Source organism: Schistocerca americana, chromosome 1 (genome assembly GCF_021461395.2).
Source record: "Schistocerca americana isolate TAMUIC-IGC-003095 chromosome 1, iqSchAmer2.1, whole genome shotgun sequence".
Lineage (NCBI taxonomy): Eukaryota > Metazoa > Arthropoda > Insecta > Orthoptera > Acrididae > Schistocerca > Schistocerca americana.
The window spans coordinates 725032127-725052832 of record NC_060119.1 but is presented as its reverse complement, the minus strand read 5'-3'; the positions used below and the strand labels follow the sequence as shown (position 1 = coordinate 725052832).

Below are 20706 nucleotides of genomic sequence, written 5' to 3'. Positions count from 1 at the left end.
CAGAGGAATCGTGATACCTCAAAAAGAAACATGTACATTACCATTATTTGCATGACAATTCTGATGGTGTAATCAGATTTTCAATATCTTTATTAGTTTAAAGTTTAGTATCTGACTAAATTATGCAAGTAACACCCAGCAATGAATTTCTAAAATCTACACAGTTCATCTGATTTTGTCAGTTGACATGTCTTTATAAAGCCATTAGTGTAAACGTAAATTGGTATGAATTACAAGCATGTAACTTGAATAGTACATGAGTTATTGGAGGTCAAAATGGTCGATTACTATTGATCATGCCAGGTCATAAGTACTCCACAGTTACATGAAAAAACGGTAGCTGCATGCTTATGAATATACAGGGTGCATCAAAAAAGTATATACACACTTTGAAGTGTCATAGAAAATTTATTACCCATTCTACAATGTTAAATTTCTGGTAATGGAAAGCTTAAAGTCCAATTGGAAAAATAAATGTACTTTACAAATGTGATTAATGTTCAAACTGGTGGCCTTCAGCATCAATACATTTCTGAGTACGAGTCACCACTGATTCCGTACATCATACCAAAGTATCCAATGAGATTTCTGCACACACCACCTGAATCTCATTCCAAAGTGTGTCCAGGTTATGTGGTTTATGTTTGTACACCTCATCTTTCACTGTGCCCCATAAGAAGAAATGCAGCGGCGTGAGGTCTGGAGAGCATGCAGGAAACTTGATTGGTCCCCTGCGTCCTATCCACTGGCCTGGCACATTGTGATCCAGGTATGCTCGTACGTCCCTATGATAGTGCACCATCTTGTTGGAAATAAAACTCATCATTATGATATAATGCACGAATGGCAGGGAATATGGAGTCAGCAAGCATTGTTCGGTACTTTTCTCCACTAACAGTACCTTCAAAGCAGAAAAGTCCAATGAGTCCCCTTGCAGACAAACACCACACATTTACACCAGGCAAATTCACAGCCTTTTCAACTGTAATGTGAGGATTATCTACAGCCCAGTACACACAATTGTGCCTATTGACAGTTCCATTGAGTTTGAATTGGGCTTCATTCGACCAAATTACGCTATCCATAAATCCCGGTTCACATCTCACCATCTCCTGAACCTATTCACAAAATTCTAACCTTCGATCTGGATCATTGTCACTTAGCTGTTGTACCAGCCTTGGAATGTACACACGAAACTTGCCTTTCTTCAGAATGCGTAGCGCACTACTAGCACTTACGTTACCCTCACATGCCGCTTGCCTTGAAGATTTTTGAGGCAAATGCTGAAACAGTTCCAAGACAGCAGTTGTGGAATCATCACTTGTAGCTGTACAAGGTCGCCCTGATCGACCTTTATGAACATCAAACACTGTTCCATGAATTTCAAATTCGTCTCATAGATGTGTAATTGTTAACCATGAAGGTGGCTCTGTACCATACTCACTTCTCCACTGTCTTCAAACCGCAGCTACATTCTCAAACTTCCAGTACCACCTAATTATCTGCTTCCGCGCTTCAAAGCTCAAACGCACATCCGCCATGTTGCAGTTACTTCCTTGCCACTGCTGCCACCTGTTGAAGAAACATAACATTACTTTCTCACAGATATTTAACCATGTAGAACGGGAAATAAATTGTCTATGACCAATCAAAGTGTGGATACATTTTTTTGACGCACCCTGTATTTATTTGTCTATGTCTTCGTTTACATCCGATATATACTTCTCATGAAGAAATTGGTCAAATATTTACTGTGTTTTAGAAAGCACAGAGACATTAGGTTACTGGTCTGCTTTGTTTCTATTCCTTGATATATGTTTATTTGATTTGTTTATGTATTTAATAATGTGTGTTAGAGCGTGTTTATGGTCCAGCCATAGGAATATTTATTTAATTTCAAGTTATTTAAATGTATATCCAGCATTTCACATGTGTTTCAGTATGTTTGTGAGTGTGCATTGGCTGGGAGACATTGTGGGAGCGCTCCAGCCAATCACAGTGTTTGTTACTAAGGTAGGTGACTACCAAAGACAATGGAGGGGGAGTACAGAACAGGACAGCATGATGGACAGTTGCACAGGACATGGGGGAGTGCTGGATGGGAAGGCATGATGAACGGTCACAGGAAATACTTGGAGAGTGTTGAGCAGTTTGCACATGGTCACAGGTGATAGAAATATTTTGTAGTACCGATTTGTGCACTTGTGAGATTTCCGTGTCTTCTGAAGTGAAGATGTAGTATGTGTTTAGAAGTGAATATCTCGGGAGCTACGATGTTGTTCATTACTAATTACGTGTAGCAGGAATCTATTATTTCCCTGTCATGCAACTTATACTTTATTTAATTGCTGGATCATCAACACCAATAAGTGTTTTGCAATAATAAACAGCATTCTTAAAGATACTTCTGCTATTATACTCATTATTTAAAGTCATTAATAATAGTACCTGCAGACTTTATTGAGTTGCAATCTTGCATTTATAACTTTCTATTCAAAATTGGCAGTTGCCGAGGGATAATTTTTTTTTTTTTTTTTTTTTTTTTTTTTTTTTTTTTTTTTTTTTTTTTTTTTTTTTTTTTTTTTTTTTTGAAAGCCCTCAATCTTTTTTGCTTCTTTATCCTCTCAGGGATCGATTCCTACAGTTTGTCCGCATTTAGCAAAATCTCTGTATACATCCCACAGAATATAATTTTCTAAAACAATTTTTTCTGAAGATTACTGCAATTCTTTCTTTTTGATAGGAAGCAGGGAAAAAGAAACTTGATGCAATGCATGAAGCTACTAATTTTCGCCGTGGTAATATTTGTCTTGAATGGGAGCATAAGACAATGTGTATGAAGATAGAAGACTTACAAGACGAACTGAAAACAATTGAAAGCGTTAAGGTGAGGAGATACCACAAAATATTTTTCTCATCTCTAAAAAATTCATAGGTTAAATATTTGCTTTTACTTATGATGTAGAGTTATATTCACCTATATGATAATTACTTTTTTAATTTTTAAAACCAAAAACCATGGACCTTGCTGTAAGTGGAGTGGCTTGCATCCCTCAGCAGTACAGGAGGGGTTTCTGTTGAGAGGCCAAACGAACTATATGATAACTACTTTTTTAATTTTTAAAACCAAAAACCATGGACCTTGCTGTAAGTGGAGTGGCTTGCATCCCTCAGCAGTACAGGAGGCGTTTCTGTTGAGAGGCCAAACGAACTATATGATAACTACTTTTTTAATTTTTAAAACCAAAAACCATGGACCTTGCTGTAAGTGGAGTGGCTTGCATCCCTCAGCAATACAGACAGCTGTACTGTAGGTACATCTGCAATGGAGGGGTATCTGTTGAGAGGCCAAACAAACTGATTGTTGAAGAGAGGCGGCACCCTTTTCAGTAGATGCGGGAGTAACAGTCCAGATAATTGACTGATCTGGCCATGTAACATCAATCAAAAGGGCCTTGATGTGCTGCTAATACAAATGGCTGAAAGCATGAGGAAACTACAGGTGTAATTTTTCCTGAGGACATGCAGCACTACTGTATGGTTAAATGATGATGGCATGCTCTTGGGTAAAATATTCCAGAGGTAAAACTTGCCCCTATTCGGATCTCCAGAAGTGGACTATTCAGGAGGACTTCATCATCAGGAGAAACAAAACTGGCATTCTATGGATTGGAACATGGAATGTTAGATCCCTTAATTGGGGAGGTAGATAAGAAAATTTAAAAAGGGAAATGGGTAGGTTGAAGTTAGACATAGTGGGAATTAGCAAAGTTCAGTGGCAGGAAGAACAGGACTTCTGGTCAGGTGAATACAGGCTTATAAACACAAAATAAGATAAAGGTAATGCAGGGGTAGGTTTAATAATGAATAAGAAAATGGTGAATGTGGGTTAGATACTATGAACAGCATAGTGAATGCATTATTGTAGCCAAGATAGACACAAAGCCCACACCTACCACAGTAGTGCAAATTTACATGTCAACCAGCTCCACATTTGATGAAGAGATTGAAGATATGTATGATGAGATGAAATCAAACAATGGAAAATCCAGGCTGGAATGTAACAATATTATGAGAAGGAAAGTTACTACTCACCATGTAGCGGAGATGCTGAGTTGCGATCTCTGCTATATGGCAAGTAGCAACTTTCCTTCTCATAATATTGATGAGATAAAAGAAATTATTCAGATAGTTAAGTGAGATAAAAATTTAATAATGATAGTGGATTGGAATTCAATTGTAGGAAATGGAAGAGAAGGAAAAATTGTAGGTGAATATGGACTGGGGGAAAGGAATGAAAGAGGAAGCCACCTGGTAGAATTTTGCACAGAGCATAATTTAATTTTTGGTAACACTTGGTTTAAGAATCATCATCATGCATGGATGAGACTTGGAGACACCAGAAGCTTTCAGAGTGATTATATAATGGTTAGACAGAGATTTAGCAACCAGATTTTAAATTGTAATCTGGATAAGTTGAAAGGACCAGAGGTAGTTGACAACTTGAGAGGGAGCATTATACAATGGTTGACTAGAACAGGGAAAAGGAATACAGTAGAAGATGAATGGGTATCTTTAAGAGATGAAATAGTGAAGGCAGCAGAGATCAAATAGGTAAAAAGACAAAGCCTAGTAGGAATCCTTGGATAATGCAGGAGATATTGAATTTAATTGACGAAAGGAGAAAATTTAAAAATACAGCAAATGAAGCAGGTGAAAGGAAATATAAACATTTAAAAATGAGACTGACAGGAAATGCAAAATTGCTAAACAGGAATGGCTAGAGGACAAATGTAAGTATTTCACAAGGGGAAAGACAGATTCTGCCTACAGGGAAATTAAAGAGGCCTTTGGGGAAAAGAGAAGCATGTGTATGAATATCAAGAGCTCAGAGGGTAAACCAGTCCTAAGCAAAGAAGAGAAAGCTGATAGGTGGAAGGAGTATATAGAGGACCTTTACAAGGGAGATGAACATGAAAGGAATATTGTTGAAAGTGAAGTGGATGTAGATGAAGATGATATGGAAGGTAAGGTAGTGTGAGAAGAATTTGACAAAGCTTGCAAGGATCTAAGTCCAAGCAAGGCTCCGGACATAGACAATATTCTGTCAGGACTGCTGGTAGCCTTAGGAGAGTCAGCCATGACAAAACTCCTCCATGTGGTAGGCAACATGTATGAGACAGGCAAAGTACCCTCAGGATTCGAGAAAAATGTAGTAATTCAAATTCCAAAGAAAGCAGTTGCTGACAGGTGTGAAAAGTACCAAACAGTCAGTTTAATAAGTCATGTTTGCAAAATATTAACACAAGTCCTTTAGAGAAGAATTTAAAAACTTCTAGAAGCAGAACTCAGGGAAGATCAGTGTGGATTCTGGAGAAATGTAGGAACACATGAGACAATACTGACCCTACAACTTACCTTAGGAGATAGGTTAAGGAAAGGCAAACCATTGTTTATAGCATTCGTAGACTTAGAGAAAGCTTTTGACAATGTAGATTGGAGTTCTCTCTTTGAAATTATGAAGGTAGCAGCAGCAAAATACAGGGAGTGAAGTGAAAGGCTATTTACAACTTGTACAGAAACCAGATGGCAATTAGAAGAGTTGAGGAGCATGGAAGGAAAGCAATAGTTGAGACAGGGTTGTAGCCTATCCCTGGTGTTATTCAATATGTACATTGAATAAGCAGTAAAGGAAACCAGAGACAAATTTGGAGTAGGAATTAAAGTTCAGGGAGAAGAAATAAAAACTGTAAGATTTGTCAATGACATTGTAATTCTGTCAGAGATAGCAAAGGACTTGGAAGAGCAAGTGAATGGAATGGACAGTGCCTTGAAATGAGTATATAAGATGAAAACCAACAAAACCAAAACAAAGGTAATGGAATGTAGTTCAATTAAATCAGATGTTGCTAAAGAAATTAGATTATGAAATGAGACACTTAAAGTAGTAAATGAATTTTGCTGTTTGGCTTCAAAATAATTGATGGTGGCTGAAGTAGAGAGGATATAAAATGTAGACAGGCAATGGCAAGAAAAACATTTCTGAGGAAGAGAAATTTGTTAATATCAAACATAAATTTAAGTGTTAGGAAGTCTTTTTTGAAGGTATTTGTCTGGGGTGTAGCCACATATGGAAGTGAAACATGGAGGATAAACAGTTTAGATAAAAAGAGAACAGAAGCTTTTGAAATGTGGTCTACAAATGAATGCTGAAGATTAGATGGGTCGATCACATAACTAATGAGGAAGTAGTGAATAGAATTGGGGAGACAAGTAACTTGTGGCACAACTTGACCAAAAGAAGGGTTCTGTAGATGGGACACTTTCTGAGACGTCAAGGGATCACCAATTTAGTATTGAAGGTGTGTGTGTGTGTGTGTGTGTGTGTGTGTGTGTGTGTGTGTGTGTGTGTGTGTGTGCGCAGGGGTGGGGTGGGGGGGGGGGGGGGGGGGGAGTTAAAACCTTAGAGGAAGACCAATACAGGAATACTGTAGGCAGATTCAGAAAGATGTAGGTTGCAGTAGCTATTCAGAGATGAAGTGGCTTGCAAAGACAGAGCAGCGTGATGGAGAGCTGCATCAAATCAGTCTTCTTACTGAAGACGACAATGGCAAAACAAAGTTCATTTTGGTACTTCCTTAGCACCCCTAATAGGTTTATCCTTTTGTTCTAAAATAACATCTACATGTCATATTGTAGAAGATCAGCAGCCAAAAGCAATATCAAAACTTGTTCAGATATCAAAAGGCTGTTTATTAAAAGGAAGTGAATAACACCTGTTAACATTTCACAGCCATCAGAAAAGGCTCTTATGCAAATAAGTGATGTTGTCACTGACAAAGTTATTGGTGGAACATATCTGGATACACACACACACACACACACACACACACACACACACACACACACACACGCACACACACACGCACACTACATCCTATACTCTGCATGATTTTTTTCTTGTTCCATCTGCCTCTGTGCTCACAATAATTAGTCAAATCTTGTTTGTGCCATGCCTTTGATACAGAGGAGGCTGTGATACATTCCTAAATTTCTCACTTAATACTGGCTCTAAAACTTTATGAGCAAGGTCAAAACCATCTGTCATCATTTATATCATTTATGCTGCCCTTTGTTGTAGAAGTTCAATAATCCATGTTGGACATATTTGCTAAACATCCCACACTCTTGAACAATATTGTAGGATGAGTCACAGGAATGTTCTTTGTAGACTGTATCTTTTGAATGCCCTACCTATGACTTGCAGTCTGCCTCCTGCTATCCTGTGACAGCCTTTGTCAGCATTCCAGTTTGTATACCCATGTGTATGTATAAATTAATTGATTGCATTTGTGACTCATTGATATTGTAATCACAGGGTATTATGTTTCTGAATTTTGTGAAGTGCATCAGTTTACATTTTTTGAACAATTAAAGCAAGTTGCCAGTCTTTACACCAATTTTGAATCTTTTGAAATCTGGCTGAATATTTGTGCAGCTTTCTTCTGCTACACGTCCAAAAGAACAGACACCATATCCATATAAGTATATAGTTCTGGCAACAACAGCCATGACCTTCTTCTTCTGTGCAGATGCACACATATTGCCCAAACTCTTACGGGACTTGCTAAGACTGTCTTCCACAAGTAATGAGTGTGTCGGGGTGGGACACTACGAATGTAGTGTGTGGACATACAAGGTGAGAATGTGGGTCTTGTAGGGGCTGTGCATGAGATAGTCCCTGCAGCCGCACTATATTCTCTGTGCCCATGGTGGCTCAGACGGATGAAGCGTCTACCATGGAAGCAGGAGATCCCAGGTTCGAATCCCAGTTGGGGCACACATTTTATCTGTCCCAATTGATATATATCAATGCCCATCAGCAGCTGAAGGTGTTAATATACAATTCTAATTTTGTTCTAGATGGCTGCAGGTCATCAATGGTGTCTGTTCTTTCAGACATGTCTGAAAGAAGAGACACCATATCAATATAACCACTAGAATCAGTTTCCAGACAAAATGGTCAACTAAGGTCCGGTTGGTGCAAAATCCTGTCCTCTTTCAAGGCCTCATTAAGATGGTTAAACACTTCTTCACATTCATCCCTCCAAACAAAAGATACCTTAGGACTTAATAATTTGTGTAAACATGGGTTGTTTAACACTTGCCCAGACACAAAATTTCTGTAATAATTACACAAACCTAGGAATGACTTCAGCTTATTCCGAGTCTTTGGAGATGGGCACTATTTAATTCTGTTTATCCTTTCAGGGTCAACTTTAATACTGTGGTAGATGAGATTCTACCCAAGTATGTTATTTCTTTTCTTACAAACTCACATTTGTCATGCCTAAGGGTCATGCCCCCTTTTCTCAAAGCTTGAAACACCTCAGCCAACAATCTACAATGCTCTTCCCAAGACACAAATGGCAACCAACAAGTCACCCACATACACCATTATTTTGGAACTCAGCTCTACTCCTAATACTTGGTCGATGGCCCGGATGAACACTGACACACTAATATTTAAACCAAATGGAACCACAGTATATTGGTAACATTTCCCATTTACAAAAAAAGCAGTATATTTTCTATACTCCTTTGCGAGTGGGACTTGCCAGTACCCAGCTGTCAGATAAGACTGCTCATATAATTCATATTGTAATATTTTTGCAATATTCCACCCATATTCTCTGGGTGATCAGTCCCTCTGCTCACTATGGTATTCAACATCCTAGCGTCTATGACCACCCTCACACTATCATCTTTCTTGCCAACACCTATTAATGGATTATTGTATTCAGTTTTACTTGTCTCTATTGCACTACACTCTATCATCCTCTCCATTTCCTTATGTACTGCTTCTCTCAAATTGAACAGTATAGGGAAAGGTTTTCTAGCAAAGGGTTCACGTGGTTTCAGAACTAACTTGCATTCAGAGTTCTTAACTTTACCTGACTTATCTAAGAACGCTTCTTTATTCACCCACAGAACTTCTCTTAGCTCATCCTTATGTCGCTCACTCAACCCTTCTACCTTGTCCATTTGTACCTTCAACTCTTCTATTGTTCCTCTTTCATCTTTATTACCAACTCTTTCATCTTTATTACCAACACTGTCTAGATTCAATTGTAAATCGCCAACATCCATTCCTATTGGCATCACTCTTATCTTCAATTGTTCTACCAAATTATTATTATCTATTAAAATTCACCCTCATTTCTGACCCCCGATTATCAAACAATCACCACAATTAGTTTCTGGGTTACACTCTATTAACCAATACATACCCAAGATAATGTCCACACTCAGACCAGGCACCACAAAAATCTATGCCTCCTAGTTCAAATACTAAAAATAATCTGACACTTAACAATTTTACTCAGTTTACCTGTGGCACCTATTATTTTTAAGCCTAATGGTGGTACATCCATTACCTTATTGCACTCTTTTATACAATTACGGAATTCTTCAGCTACTGCACTAATTTCACTACCTGTATCCAATAGAGCTTTCTCCTCCCTACCATAGGCTCTTAATTTTACAAAAGGTTACCCAGCTTCAATATCATCAACATCCTCTTCCTCATGTAATAAATCTCTTTCAGTATTATCATGTTTCCAATCTTTACTAAATGGTTCCGCATTTACATCCTCTCACAATTCCTTCCAAATTGCACACAAGCTCCTCTTCTTCTCGTTACAAGTAGTTACGTCATCATTCATGCCAATGAGAAATACATTTACTCTCTCCTCTTCCTTTGTGCCAATACCATGGTTCATAGAATTTGCAGAAGTCTCTGCCTATTTACTCTCTCCTCTTCCTTTGTGCCAATACCATGGTTCATAGAATTTGCAGAAGTCTCTGCCTCAGTAATTTCAGAAATTTACCCTTCTCCTTCTATATTATCTCCTTGAAACTACCATGTAAAAGAAATGCATCTCCTAGTACTCCTTCTTCTTCCTATTCACTCCAACTACTCTCCTCACTTTCTTCTCCCTCACTTTCAACACTTTCAATTTGCATTATATTACCTTCCTTTTCTCCATCTCCCTGTACCCCTTCTTATTCTTTAATTCCTTCATACATATGAGAAAACATTTCAATACATGAACCTTCTGATTCAACATCATTTCTACAGTTAACTTTGGACACTCCCTTCCAATCAGCAAGTTCTGACTTTCACACCTCTTACCACCATGATTAGCATTATCAATATTATACATCACTAAACATTGCCTCATCGGGACAACTTGCAGCATCAGTGGACCCAGACACTCGACCTGCGCCAGCATGGGCCCTTACTGCTGCGGAGTATCATTATCCACATGAGAACTTCCCCATCTACCATGACCTCTGTTATTATTTCTAAAATCCAATTGACCAATCACATTCACTTGATTCATTCTGTTAATCTGCTTTCGGTTTTCCTGGTACCTCTCAGAATCTCGGTTTTCATGAAATGGATAATTTGTTTGCTGTCAGTCCACATCCCTCTCTCCAGTCAGAAAATCCTTTACATTCTTTGTTATTCTATATTAGTCCACACTTCTTATTGGGAGGTAACTTCCCCATTAGCACCTCTGTAGTATCCCTGTCACTCGAACTACCATCCAAATGTTTCAGCCCATTAATCCACCTTTCACAATATCCTCTCATAATCTTTCTGTTTCTCCTGTCATACCATGGAACGGTCATAAAGGCCCCTATAACATCACTTTGTTTCTCTTTTGAACCAGTACCCTCCTATAAAAGCTGACCCAAATTCCTCGAAAGTTTCATATTTATTGGGTGCATCTGCCTCCCCCAACCCCTAAATTAAACTCTCACCTTGTAATGATGCACTGGCCCTTCTTAATTTGTCTTTCTTTGTCCAATCTGCTGTGAACTGACTTTTCAAACTATTTACAAAGGACTGCAGGTGTACATTCCTCTTGGGATCAAACACTATATTATTAAAGCTACTACTGCCTCTCACATGCACTACCACAGCAGAAGCTGTACAATTCCTTTCCTGTCCTGTTTTCTCTAGCGCCCCTACCCTATTCTTGGTCACAGAAGTGGCCTCTTTAATCTCTTTAACTTCTGCTTTAGTTTTCTGCCTATGTTCCTCAACAAATTGATTACAATACTCCTTTACCTCAGTCTTTCTTTGTTCACATTCTTTAGCTTGGGCTTCCATATTTTAATCTAAGCTGTGTAGTTTTTTCTCCACTCTTTTCTCAAATTTCATTTGTTTTTCCTTTAACCCAAATTCTGTTTCCTTAAATTCCCTTTCACATTGTCCTTAAACTTTTCAAAATCTTTTCCCATATCGAATATGACCTCAGAAATTCTCCTTTCCAATCCCTCTTCAAACTCCTTTTTAAAATCCTTCAACCTTTGCTCAAATCTCTTGTCTAGGTTTTTGAATTCCTCCCCCATTTCCATTTGAAATTTACTAATAACTTCTACTTTGTTAGTAACAGAGTCTATCTTTCTATCAGCAGCTTCTATTTTTCCTCCCAGTTCTTTGTTACCAGCTCCTATCCTTCCATCTATATCTTTGTTACCAGCTTCTATCCCTCCACCCATTTCTTTGTTACCAGCTTCTATTCACCCACTCATTTCTTTCACTTCTGCTATCAATGTAGCTAACATATTTTCCACTCTTCCATTCTGCTCTGCTTGCCCTTCGACATCTGGTTCCACTTTAATATTTGGTACTTTACCCCCTTTTTCCATAACAAATTCTGCTTCTTCATTTTTACCTTGGTCATCTACCCATGCCTCAAAACTAGCTACTCATTCATTCTCTTTTGTCATCATACTGTATTTGCTGTAAAGACAACACCACCAGACAAATGTCTCCTATTGCCAAATTTTGAAACTTCAATCCGAATTCTGCAGATATGAACAGACGGCATCCACATAATGCTGTCCTGTCACTATACAGTCAACATATGTCAAGAAAATGGTTCCTGGAGATTTACTATGACCATGAATTTGCAATCAGAAAATGTTTGAAGAAAAACAGCATGAAGTAAATTAATATTGCACAAACCCCAGGAACCCATTTAGTTCTGGAAACTTCAGAAGTAAGCCTATGTATGTAAAGTTCCCCATTCCTGTTAAAATTCTGATAATAAATCATTTGATAATGAAAACAGTAAAACACTCTTAAGTTAATTTGATACATAAGGACACAGTATACTGTAATTTTGCTTACCATTAACAGTTAAACTCGGATAAACTTGCATCTAAACATGTATAAATGGAAATATGACATTAAGTGGCTTGTAAACAAAGATTGCATACTTTGACAGATGCTACGTTCAAAGTTTATAACTCTACCACTACTATTGTAATTTAGTAGGCTTTTATCTAAATAACAGAAAACTCTATCTCTCTGTTGCCACATATAATTCTCTTACTAAACTTTAGTTCTGTTTACATAGTGTTTTACATACATTACTCACATATAATGCAAAGAACTTCAAACTCCAGTATAGCACACTCTACTTTACATCTACAGAAAATATATTACCAATATGCAAAAATTGTAAAGCAAAATTAAATAAAATAAAAATTTAAATGAACCATAAGCAAATATTGTTATATATATGCCCTGTTTTAATTATGTGTTCCTACAGGTAAGCATGATTGAAATACACAAAAAATAGGTTTCATTGGTTCATTTACATTAAAGTATTGTCCTCCTGAACAAACATTATACACTTAAGCCTGTTACAAGTTATGTCATAAAAACACTCTTTACACATAAATATTTTTAACATTAATAATACAAAATTACTACACATTAATAGAACAATTTGCTGCCTCCAGTATTGGTATTATGGCAGTCCTTCTTGGCTCCTGTGAACCAATAGCATACACTTTTCTTTTGGCTGCCTCTTTATGAGATCAAAAGCAGTCCATTTTTCATTTTCTTTAAGAACAGTTTGTGCATTCTTCCTTGTAGGCTTCCCCTTTTATTTTTACATAATTTTTGGCAGTCCTTTTTCATCAAAAACCATGGGTTTGTTATGTCCCTTGGGCTACAGTATTTCTCTCAACAGTCCTCTAAGTGAAACACTTGTTTCAATTTCCAATCATTGCTTGTTTACACAAAAGTATCTCAGAACCTGAAACTTAACACATATTAATATGGTTGCAATACAATTTATACATATTACAGACACTGGATAATAATAATAGTTACAAGTTTTACACATTTCTGGCTATATACATCATTAGGTCAACAATGTTTCTAGTTGCTTGTGGTTTTCTGGACTTAGGATAAACCAGAAATTATGCATTAGGGTGTGGTACTCCTTGAATTTCAAATGGACCATAGTAAACATTTTGAAATCTTGTGATTTACCTCACTAGATTTTTCACAAGCTTTAATAAGTACCAGCTCACCAATGTTAAATTTTGAAAATTTTACCTTTTCATCATGCCTTTTGGGTCTTGCTTCTGCTTTTCATTTACTTAGTTCTCTCACCATTTCCTTTTTCTTTACCAAATCCATTTCTTTACTGGGTGGGTATTCTAGCACTTCTATCAAGTTCTATGATTGTGGTGACTGTATGTCCTGCATAGTCTTCCTAATTCTCGCGTATAGCATCCTGCTGGATTACTAGATGAATGGTAGGCTGAAATGTGTGTTACCTGTATTCCTTTTTGCTCCATTCCTTCTAACCATAATTTTGCAATAGATTGCAGACCATTGTTAGATAGTACTCTCCTTGGTATCCCTATCTCATTAAAGTATTCCAACATTTTGTGGAAAACTGCTTTAGCTGTGACTTTCCTGATTGAATACAGTTTAATAAATTTTGAAAATACATCTAATATAACTCGAATGTAGGTGAAATTTCAGGTGGTTTTAGGCAGAGGCCCTTATAGGTCCACGGAGAGTAGTTCTAAGCTATCTAATGGTTTGAGACTCTGCATAGTACCCCTGTTGGTATTGTTGGCCACTTTAAACCTTTGACAAACATCACATGACTTTAAACAGTCTGTGAGCTTTTTCAAAGCATTACTCCCAATGTGAGACCTAACTTTTCCCAGCGAATTGAATGTTCATATAACTTACGGGTTTGCTGCCGGGTGACATCGTTGACCACTGCCAATATTTCGACAGGAGAACACCCTGCCATTCTCAAGGCACAACTGCAAGGAGGAAGCAATGTGCAAGGGAATTTAATACCTCAGTTGGCAGAGGAGAAACAAGAAAGATACCACACACAGAACAAGTAACCACAGAGTCAACACACAACCAAAGGTAACCAACATCAGAACTATCAATAGTGACTATTAATCAACACGTGAGGTAGCACTAATCCTGTCTCTCTGTGTTTTGATGAGAGACAGAGCCAGATTACAAGCAGCATTTAAACAAAATCCACCATCTCTGTTTATAAGGATGCTTGATAGTTTGATTTCAACAGCTTCCTTAATAACACTATCCCAATAGCTGGACGTGCAAGCCAGAATCTCTCGGCTGTTGTAAGCATGTCTGATGCTTATTTTAAATACACCAGTCTTCCGCAGTCCTGACTGTCTGACCAATATATGACATGCCACAACTGCAAGGAATACAATAGACACCAGCCTTACGCAAACCAAGATCATCTTTTACAGACGCCAACAGGGCCTTAATCTTAGAAGGTGGTCAAAAAACACATTTCACATCATATTTCCACAAAATATGACCAATCCTGTTGGAAATGCTTCCTGTGTAAGGCAAAAAGGCCGTAGACTTAGGTGCCACTTCGTTGCTATCATCCCTCACCCGTACACAGAAGGCTGATAGCGCAACACATGTTTGATCTGCCTCTCACTATAACAATTCTGACAAAAGGTGATTTCGAGATGTGGTAGCTCAGACACCAAACTTTCAGGATCTGAGATAACATGGGCCCTGTGAACCAAGGTATGAAGTACTCCTTCATGCTGACCTGGATGGTGACAACTATCAGCTCGCAGGTACAAGTCAGTGTGAGTAGGTTTTGAATAAACAGAATGTCCCAACGTACCATTAGTCTTCCTTCTGACCAACACATCAAGGAAGGGAAGGCATCCATTCTTTTCCACCTCCATAGTGAACTGAATATTCAGGTGGATTGAATTCATGTGTTCCAAAAACCAGTTTAAATTCTCACTACCATGAGGCCAAACAACAAAATTATATCTACATATCTGAAAAAACACGCAGGTTTCAAGGTCGCTGACTCCTCAAAGTCCTCCATAAACAAATTGGCCACAATAGGTGACAACGGGCTTCCCATTGCAACTCCATCAGTCTGTTTGTAGTACTGACCATTGAACAAAAAGTAAGTGGAAGTCAGCACATGTCAAAACAAATTTGTTAAATCGACACCAAACTTAACCTCAATTAGATGTAACAAATCAGAGAGAGGAATGTGAGTGAAACGAGAAACCACATCAAAACTGACTAAAATATCAGAGTCATTCAGACGCAATCCCCGCAATCTATGTAAGAAATCTGCAGAGTTCTTAATGTGATGTTCACACCTACCTACTAGTGGGCTCAACAAACTAGCAAGACGTTTAGCTACACGATATGTCAGAGCACCAATATTAGAAACAATAGGCCTCGACAGGACAGCCTCTTTAAAGACCTTAGGGAGGCCATATAATCTAGGTGATAAAGCACGGTAAGAATTAAGACTCTTGATAGTCTCCTGTGACAAAGCACTTTTCTTCAGGGGGTTATTAGTCTTTCTCTCAACAGTCTTAGTAGGTCAGCACTGATTTTGCAATACGCTGAATCAGAAAGTATACACTGCATCTTTTGAATGTAATCAAGCTTGTTCAACAAAACCATGGCATTTCCCTTGTACGCAGGTAAAATAACAATATCAGGATCCATTCTGAGTGAACGTAAAGCAGCTGCTTCAGCTGCTGTAATGTTACACTTGGGTGCACAGGCTCCAGTCAACACATAATAAGCTTCCCTCCTAACCTCTTCCGCAGCCTCGGAAGGTAGTTTATAAACAGTCTGTTCAATACAACTAATAAAATCAACTACTGGCAAACTCTTAGGTGTTGGTGTGAAATTCAAACCTTTCCCCAGCACAGACAAAGCTGCGTTGTCAAACATTTTCTCCGTAAGATTGATCACAGAGCGTCGAGAATTAGAATTAGACACTGAGCCAAGGAAACGTGCAAACTTTGCCAAATGATGAGCAGTTACAGACTGAAATTCCCAGTCATACTGTGACCAAGAGGCACTGTCCACCCAACCCCAAGAAAATTTAGAAACATTAAATGCCATCATTAAATGAACGTGAAATAATTCTTTAGAAACAAAATCGAATTGACAGCAAGTATATTGGATCCTTCCATGAACAAGAGCTAAACCAGCGCCTTGCTTGGTGTGATTGTCGGCAGGAGAATTAATATGACGCACAACCTCAGCTAACGTTAGAACCACACTATGATTTTCACACTTCAATAAAAACGATAATGCACATTCCAACCTTACTCTACTGATGCGAAGATTATCCAACCTCTGCAAGCAACAACATATTTCCTCCCCAAAGAGGTAAACAATGTGAGACCTTAACTTTTCCTGGTGAATTGATTGTTCAAATAACTTATGGGTTTGCTGCCAGTTGACGTCGTCGACCACTGCCAATATTTCAACAGGAGCACACTCTGCCATTTTCAAGGCACAATTGCAAGGAGGAAGCAATGTGCAAGGGAATTTAATACCTCAATTCACAGAGGAGAAACAAGGAAGATACCACACACAGAACAAGTAACCGCAGAGTCAACACACAACCAAAGATAACAAACATCAGAAATATCGATAGTGACTATTAATCAACTGGTGAGGTAGCACTAATTCTGTCCCTCTGTTTTTTGATGAGAGACAGATTCGGATTCCAAGCAGCATTTAAACAAATTCCACCATCTCTGTTTATAAGGTTGTTAGGTAGTTTAATTTCAACAGCTTCCTTAATAACACTTAATGTCACTCGCATTCCTCTCTCTGATTTGTTGCAGCTAATTGAGGTTAAGTTTGGTGTCGAGTTAACAAATTTGTTTCAACATATGCTGACTTCCACTTACTTTTTATTCAATGATCAGTACTACAAACAGACTGATGGAGTTGCAATGGGAAGCCCGTTGTCACTTATTGTGGCCAATTTGTTTATGGAGGGCTTTGAGGAGTCAGCCACCTTGAAACCTGCATGTTTTTTCAGAGATGCAGATGAACTTTTGTTGTTTGGCCTCATGGTAGTGAGAATTCAAACCGGATTTTGGAACACCTGAATTCAATCCACCCAAATATTCAGTTCACTATGGAGGTGGAAAAGAATGGATGCCTTCTCCCCTCTTCTGGGATAATATAATTTTGTTCATATTTTGTTAATGTCCTTCTTGCAAATGCAATGGTTTTGTGAACAGTTTCCCCATCAGATTCCACTTTCTGAAAGATTTCCACTCCAGTCCCACAGTTGCTGCTATCTGTACTCATGTGGAATGGCAGTGACAAGTCAGGGTGATGTAATATGTTATCTTTTCATTTTTATTTTTTCAAAATCCCTATAGCATTCAGCAGTCCAAATGAATGCACTGTTCTTTTGTAACAAATTATTTAAAGCTTTACTAGTCAAAACTTGCCCTTTTACAAATTTTCTATAAAACCCACATAGTCTTAAATATGCTTTTAACCATTCCTGTTCTTTGGAGGGGTACACCCTTCAATAGCTTTTGGCTTCTCAGGGTCCTTTTCTGTCCCTTCTGTGGTAATAATATGTCCCAAAAGTTTTGATTTCTTTTCTCACTAGTTAACATTTCTTAAACTTCAGTGTCATTCCTCCTTTCTGTAATGCAACAAATGCTCATTCCAATAAATCACTATGTTCCTTCCTTCTTGGGAAGCTATCAACAAATCATCCACATAAATTGTGTGTCTACAGCTTAGTTCCTTTCCTAAAATCCAATCCAAAGCATGTATGAACACAGAAACTAATGTATTTAAAGCAAATGGTACGCTCTTGTAATGATAACTATTGCTAGCAAAAAGAAAAGCTGTATATTTTCTTGAAACGCATCCAATGCAATTTGCCTGTACCCAACCATCAGATCTAACCTGGATAAATATTTGATATCATAGAATCTTTTCAATATTTCGTGTAATGACTCAGGATGATCTGTTTCCCTCTTCACTATCTTCTTTAAAGTCCTGGCATCAATTGCCACTCTTACCCAACCATCCTTTCTTACTTACAATAATTAGTCGAGTAGTGTATTCACTGTTGCTATGCTCTATAACTCCCCATTCAAGCATTTTGTCAATTTCAGCTTGAACGGCCTGTTTTCTTGCTTTTGTTAGTGGATATGGGTAAACGAAAAACGGTTTTTGTGGTATAATTTCCATGTAATACTCAAAATCTTACATTCTACCAGGATTATCTGAAAACACACTGTAATTTTGATCCAATATTTTCAGTAACCCATTTGTCTGAACGGAATCCAGATACGGTATATCAGTGACAATTTTACGAAATTCTTCTAACATCTGGTCTAAGCTTTTGATACTTCTTACGTGATAACCTTCAAACAATTATGATGATCCTTCATTATTGGTATCTATCTCCAGATTGAAATTCCGGTTCAGGTTCTTCATCGGTTTCTTCAAACTCTATGTTAACAGTCCCTTCCTCACTCATGACACAAACAAACTCATTTGCACAGTTGATGACTACCTGTTGTTTCTGTAGCCAATCTATGCCCATAATTGTTTTGGTGGTAAGTTCTGAAATCACCAGAAAATCATGTCTAAAAGGACAACCTTATATTACAAATTCTGTCAAAATTTGCGTCTTAATTGGTTTGTTTTCACTTCCAGTCATGCCCAGTATTCTGATTCCATGTACAGACATTACTACTACTCCTTGTTTTTGTTTAATGTATTTGTAGAAGGATTGAGATATCACACTAATCTGGGAACCGGTGTCCAATAATGCTCTAATTTTGTAACCATAAGCCTCAATCGGGTTTGTTTCATCACTTTCAGTTCATTGGCATCTTGTTCCTCCCACAATAAGTCTTGGTCTACCATTCATCTCTTTACATTCTAAGTTGGCTGGTTCTTTCTTCTTTCTGATCGCAAAATCCTTTACAATCTTTAGTTGTTGCTGTTTACTAATTGTTTCGTCTGGTGGTTCCTTTTTCTTAGGATCTGTTATGTCTTCTGGATCTTGTATTGACATTACTGCTTCTTCGCAGCTCTCATCATTTACAGATTTTATTTCCTCTTGACTAACTATGTTTTCCTGTTTTCTGTCCAGTTTCAGCAACTTTTCACATGGCATATTTTCATTCTCTGGCATTCTCATTTCTATCAGACAGAGTTTCTCAGAAAGCTTTGTTTCCTCCAATTTTGAATCACAAGATTGATTGATTTCATCATTTTCATTTAAGTCGGCATCTTCGCTACCACTGTCAGCTTCTAACATGAAACCCCTTCTCAATTTCTTTGAGAACTCTAGTCTTGTAATTCTATAGTAATGACTTGCTCTTGTTTATCTTTTGTAGCAGGCAGATGGTTTTCCTGCATTGGTAGTTCATCTTCATCAGAACTGTCTTCCTTATCTTCCCTGAGATCATATGCCTCCACTAATTTAAGCATTATAATCTTTGTGGGTTTATATCAATCGTGCAAGTTCGTTTTCCTGCAAACGAGGCTTATAAATGACTGAAACATTAGCCGCAGATTCGTTGTAACGAATGATTCTTCAGCAAAGTGTAAATATGCATCTTCTACTTCATGTCTGCTTATGACCTCTTCATTTTCTCTAACATTAGTGACACGTGTCCTCTGCATAGTGCTTTTTAACTTAATTGTATTGGCAGCTCATATACTCTGAGCGGCTACAGACAATAAACCTTTCTCCTTTACCTCCTTTCCAGTTATTTTAATGCTATCTTCCTTTTTGTTACACTGCTTTATACCATCATACAGATGACTCATCTGTATATGCCAATTATCAATTCTGTACAAACTCTCCTCCATCCCAGTTATTGCATGTTGTCTGTCCATAGCCTCTGAACTGATTACAGCAGGCGATGCCCTGCCTACTGGCTTACTCACAGCCTCAGCTGATTGCCCTGTGATGTCACTCACCATGTGCACTGCTATTGAATTAATTCTCGCTACAGTGGTCTGCTGCAGTGACTTGCCAACACATGAAATATGTCTGTTGCTAGCCGACTGTGATTCACCTGCTGTACCATTTGTCACAGCAGGCCTAGTGCCCGGCCTCTCATCTGCACTGTACGGGTACTGCAGTGTATCAAAGCTTCTCTGTCTATGTTGAGAATATTTCTTGCATTTTGGCCTCCTGCATCTTATTCCCACATCCATCCGACCCTCAGCGTTCATTTTATTTAGTTTAACTCCTCCCTATGGGAGTTATTTCGCGGTCTATTCCTCTTCCGTGATAGTTATAGGAAGATCTTCCTCTGCCTCTTCCTCTTTGAACAGTATTAACATGATACTGGTTATTATTCTGCTCATCACTGCTGCCATTCCTATCATTTCTTTCATTCCAGCAGTTATTATTCTGACGGAATTTGTTTTCTCACCAGTGGTCTTCGTCAATCACTTTTTCTAAAAATGCAGAAAAAATATGGTAGTTACTGCCCACATATGTTTTGGAGTCTTCTGGTAATTTCTTCCAG

General features: G+C 38.0%; 1 protein-coding gene across 1 annotated transcript in view; it reads left to right on the top strand.

Annotated features, from left to right (window-relative positions):
• LOC124593850 (cilia- and flagella-associated protein 43) overlaps nucleotides 1–20706 on the top strand; it is a 219326-nt gene that overhangs the window by 166647 nt on the left and 31973 nt on the right. Inside the window, exon 13 of the mRNA XM_047132200.1 lies at nucleotides 2744–2887. Coding sequence (XP_046988156.1) covers nucleotides 2744–2887 — 144 coding nt within the window. The remainder of the gene's footprint in view (nucleotides 1–2743; nucleotides 2888–20706) is intronic.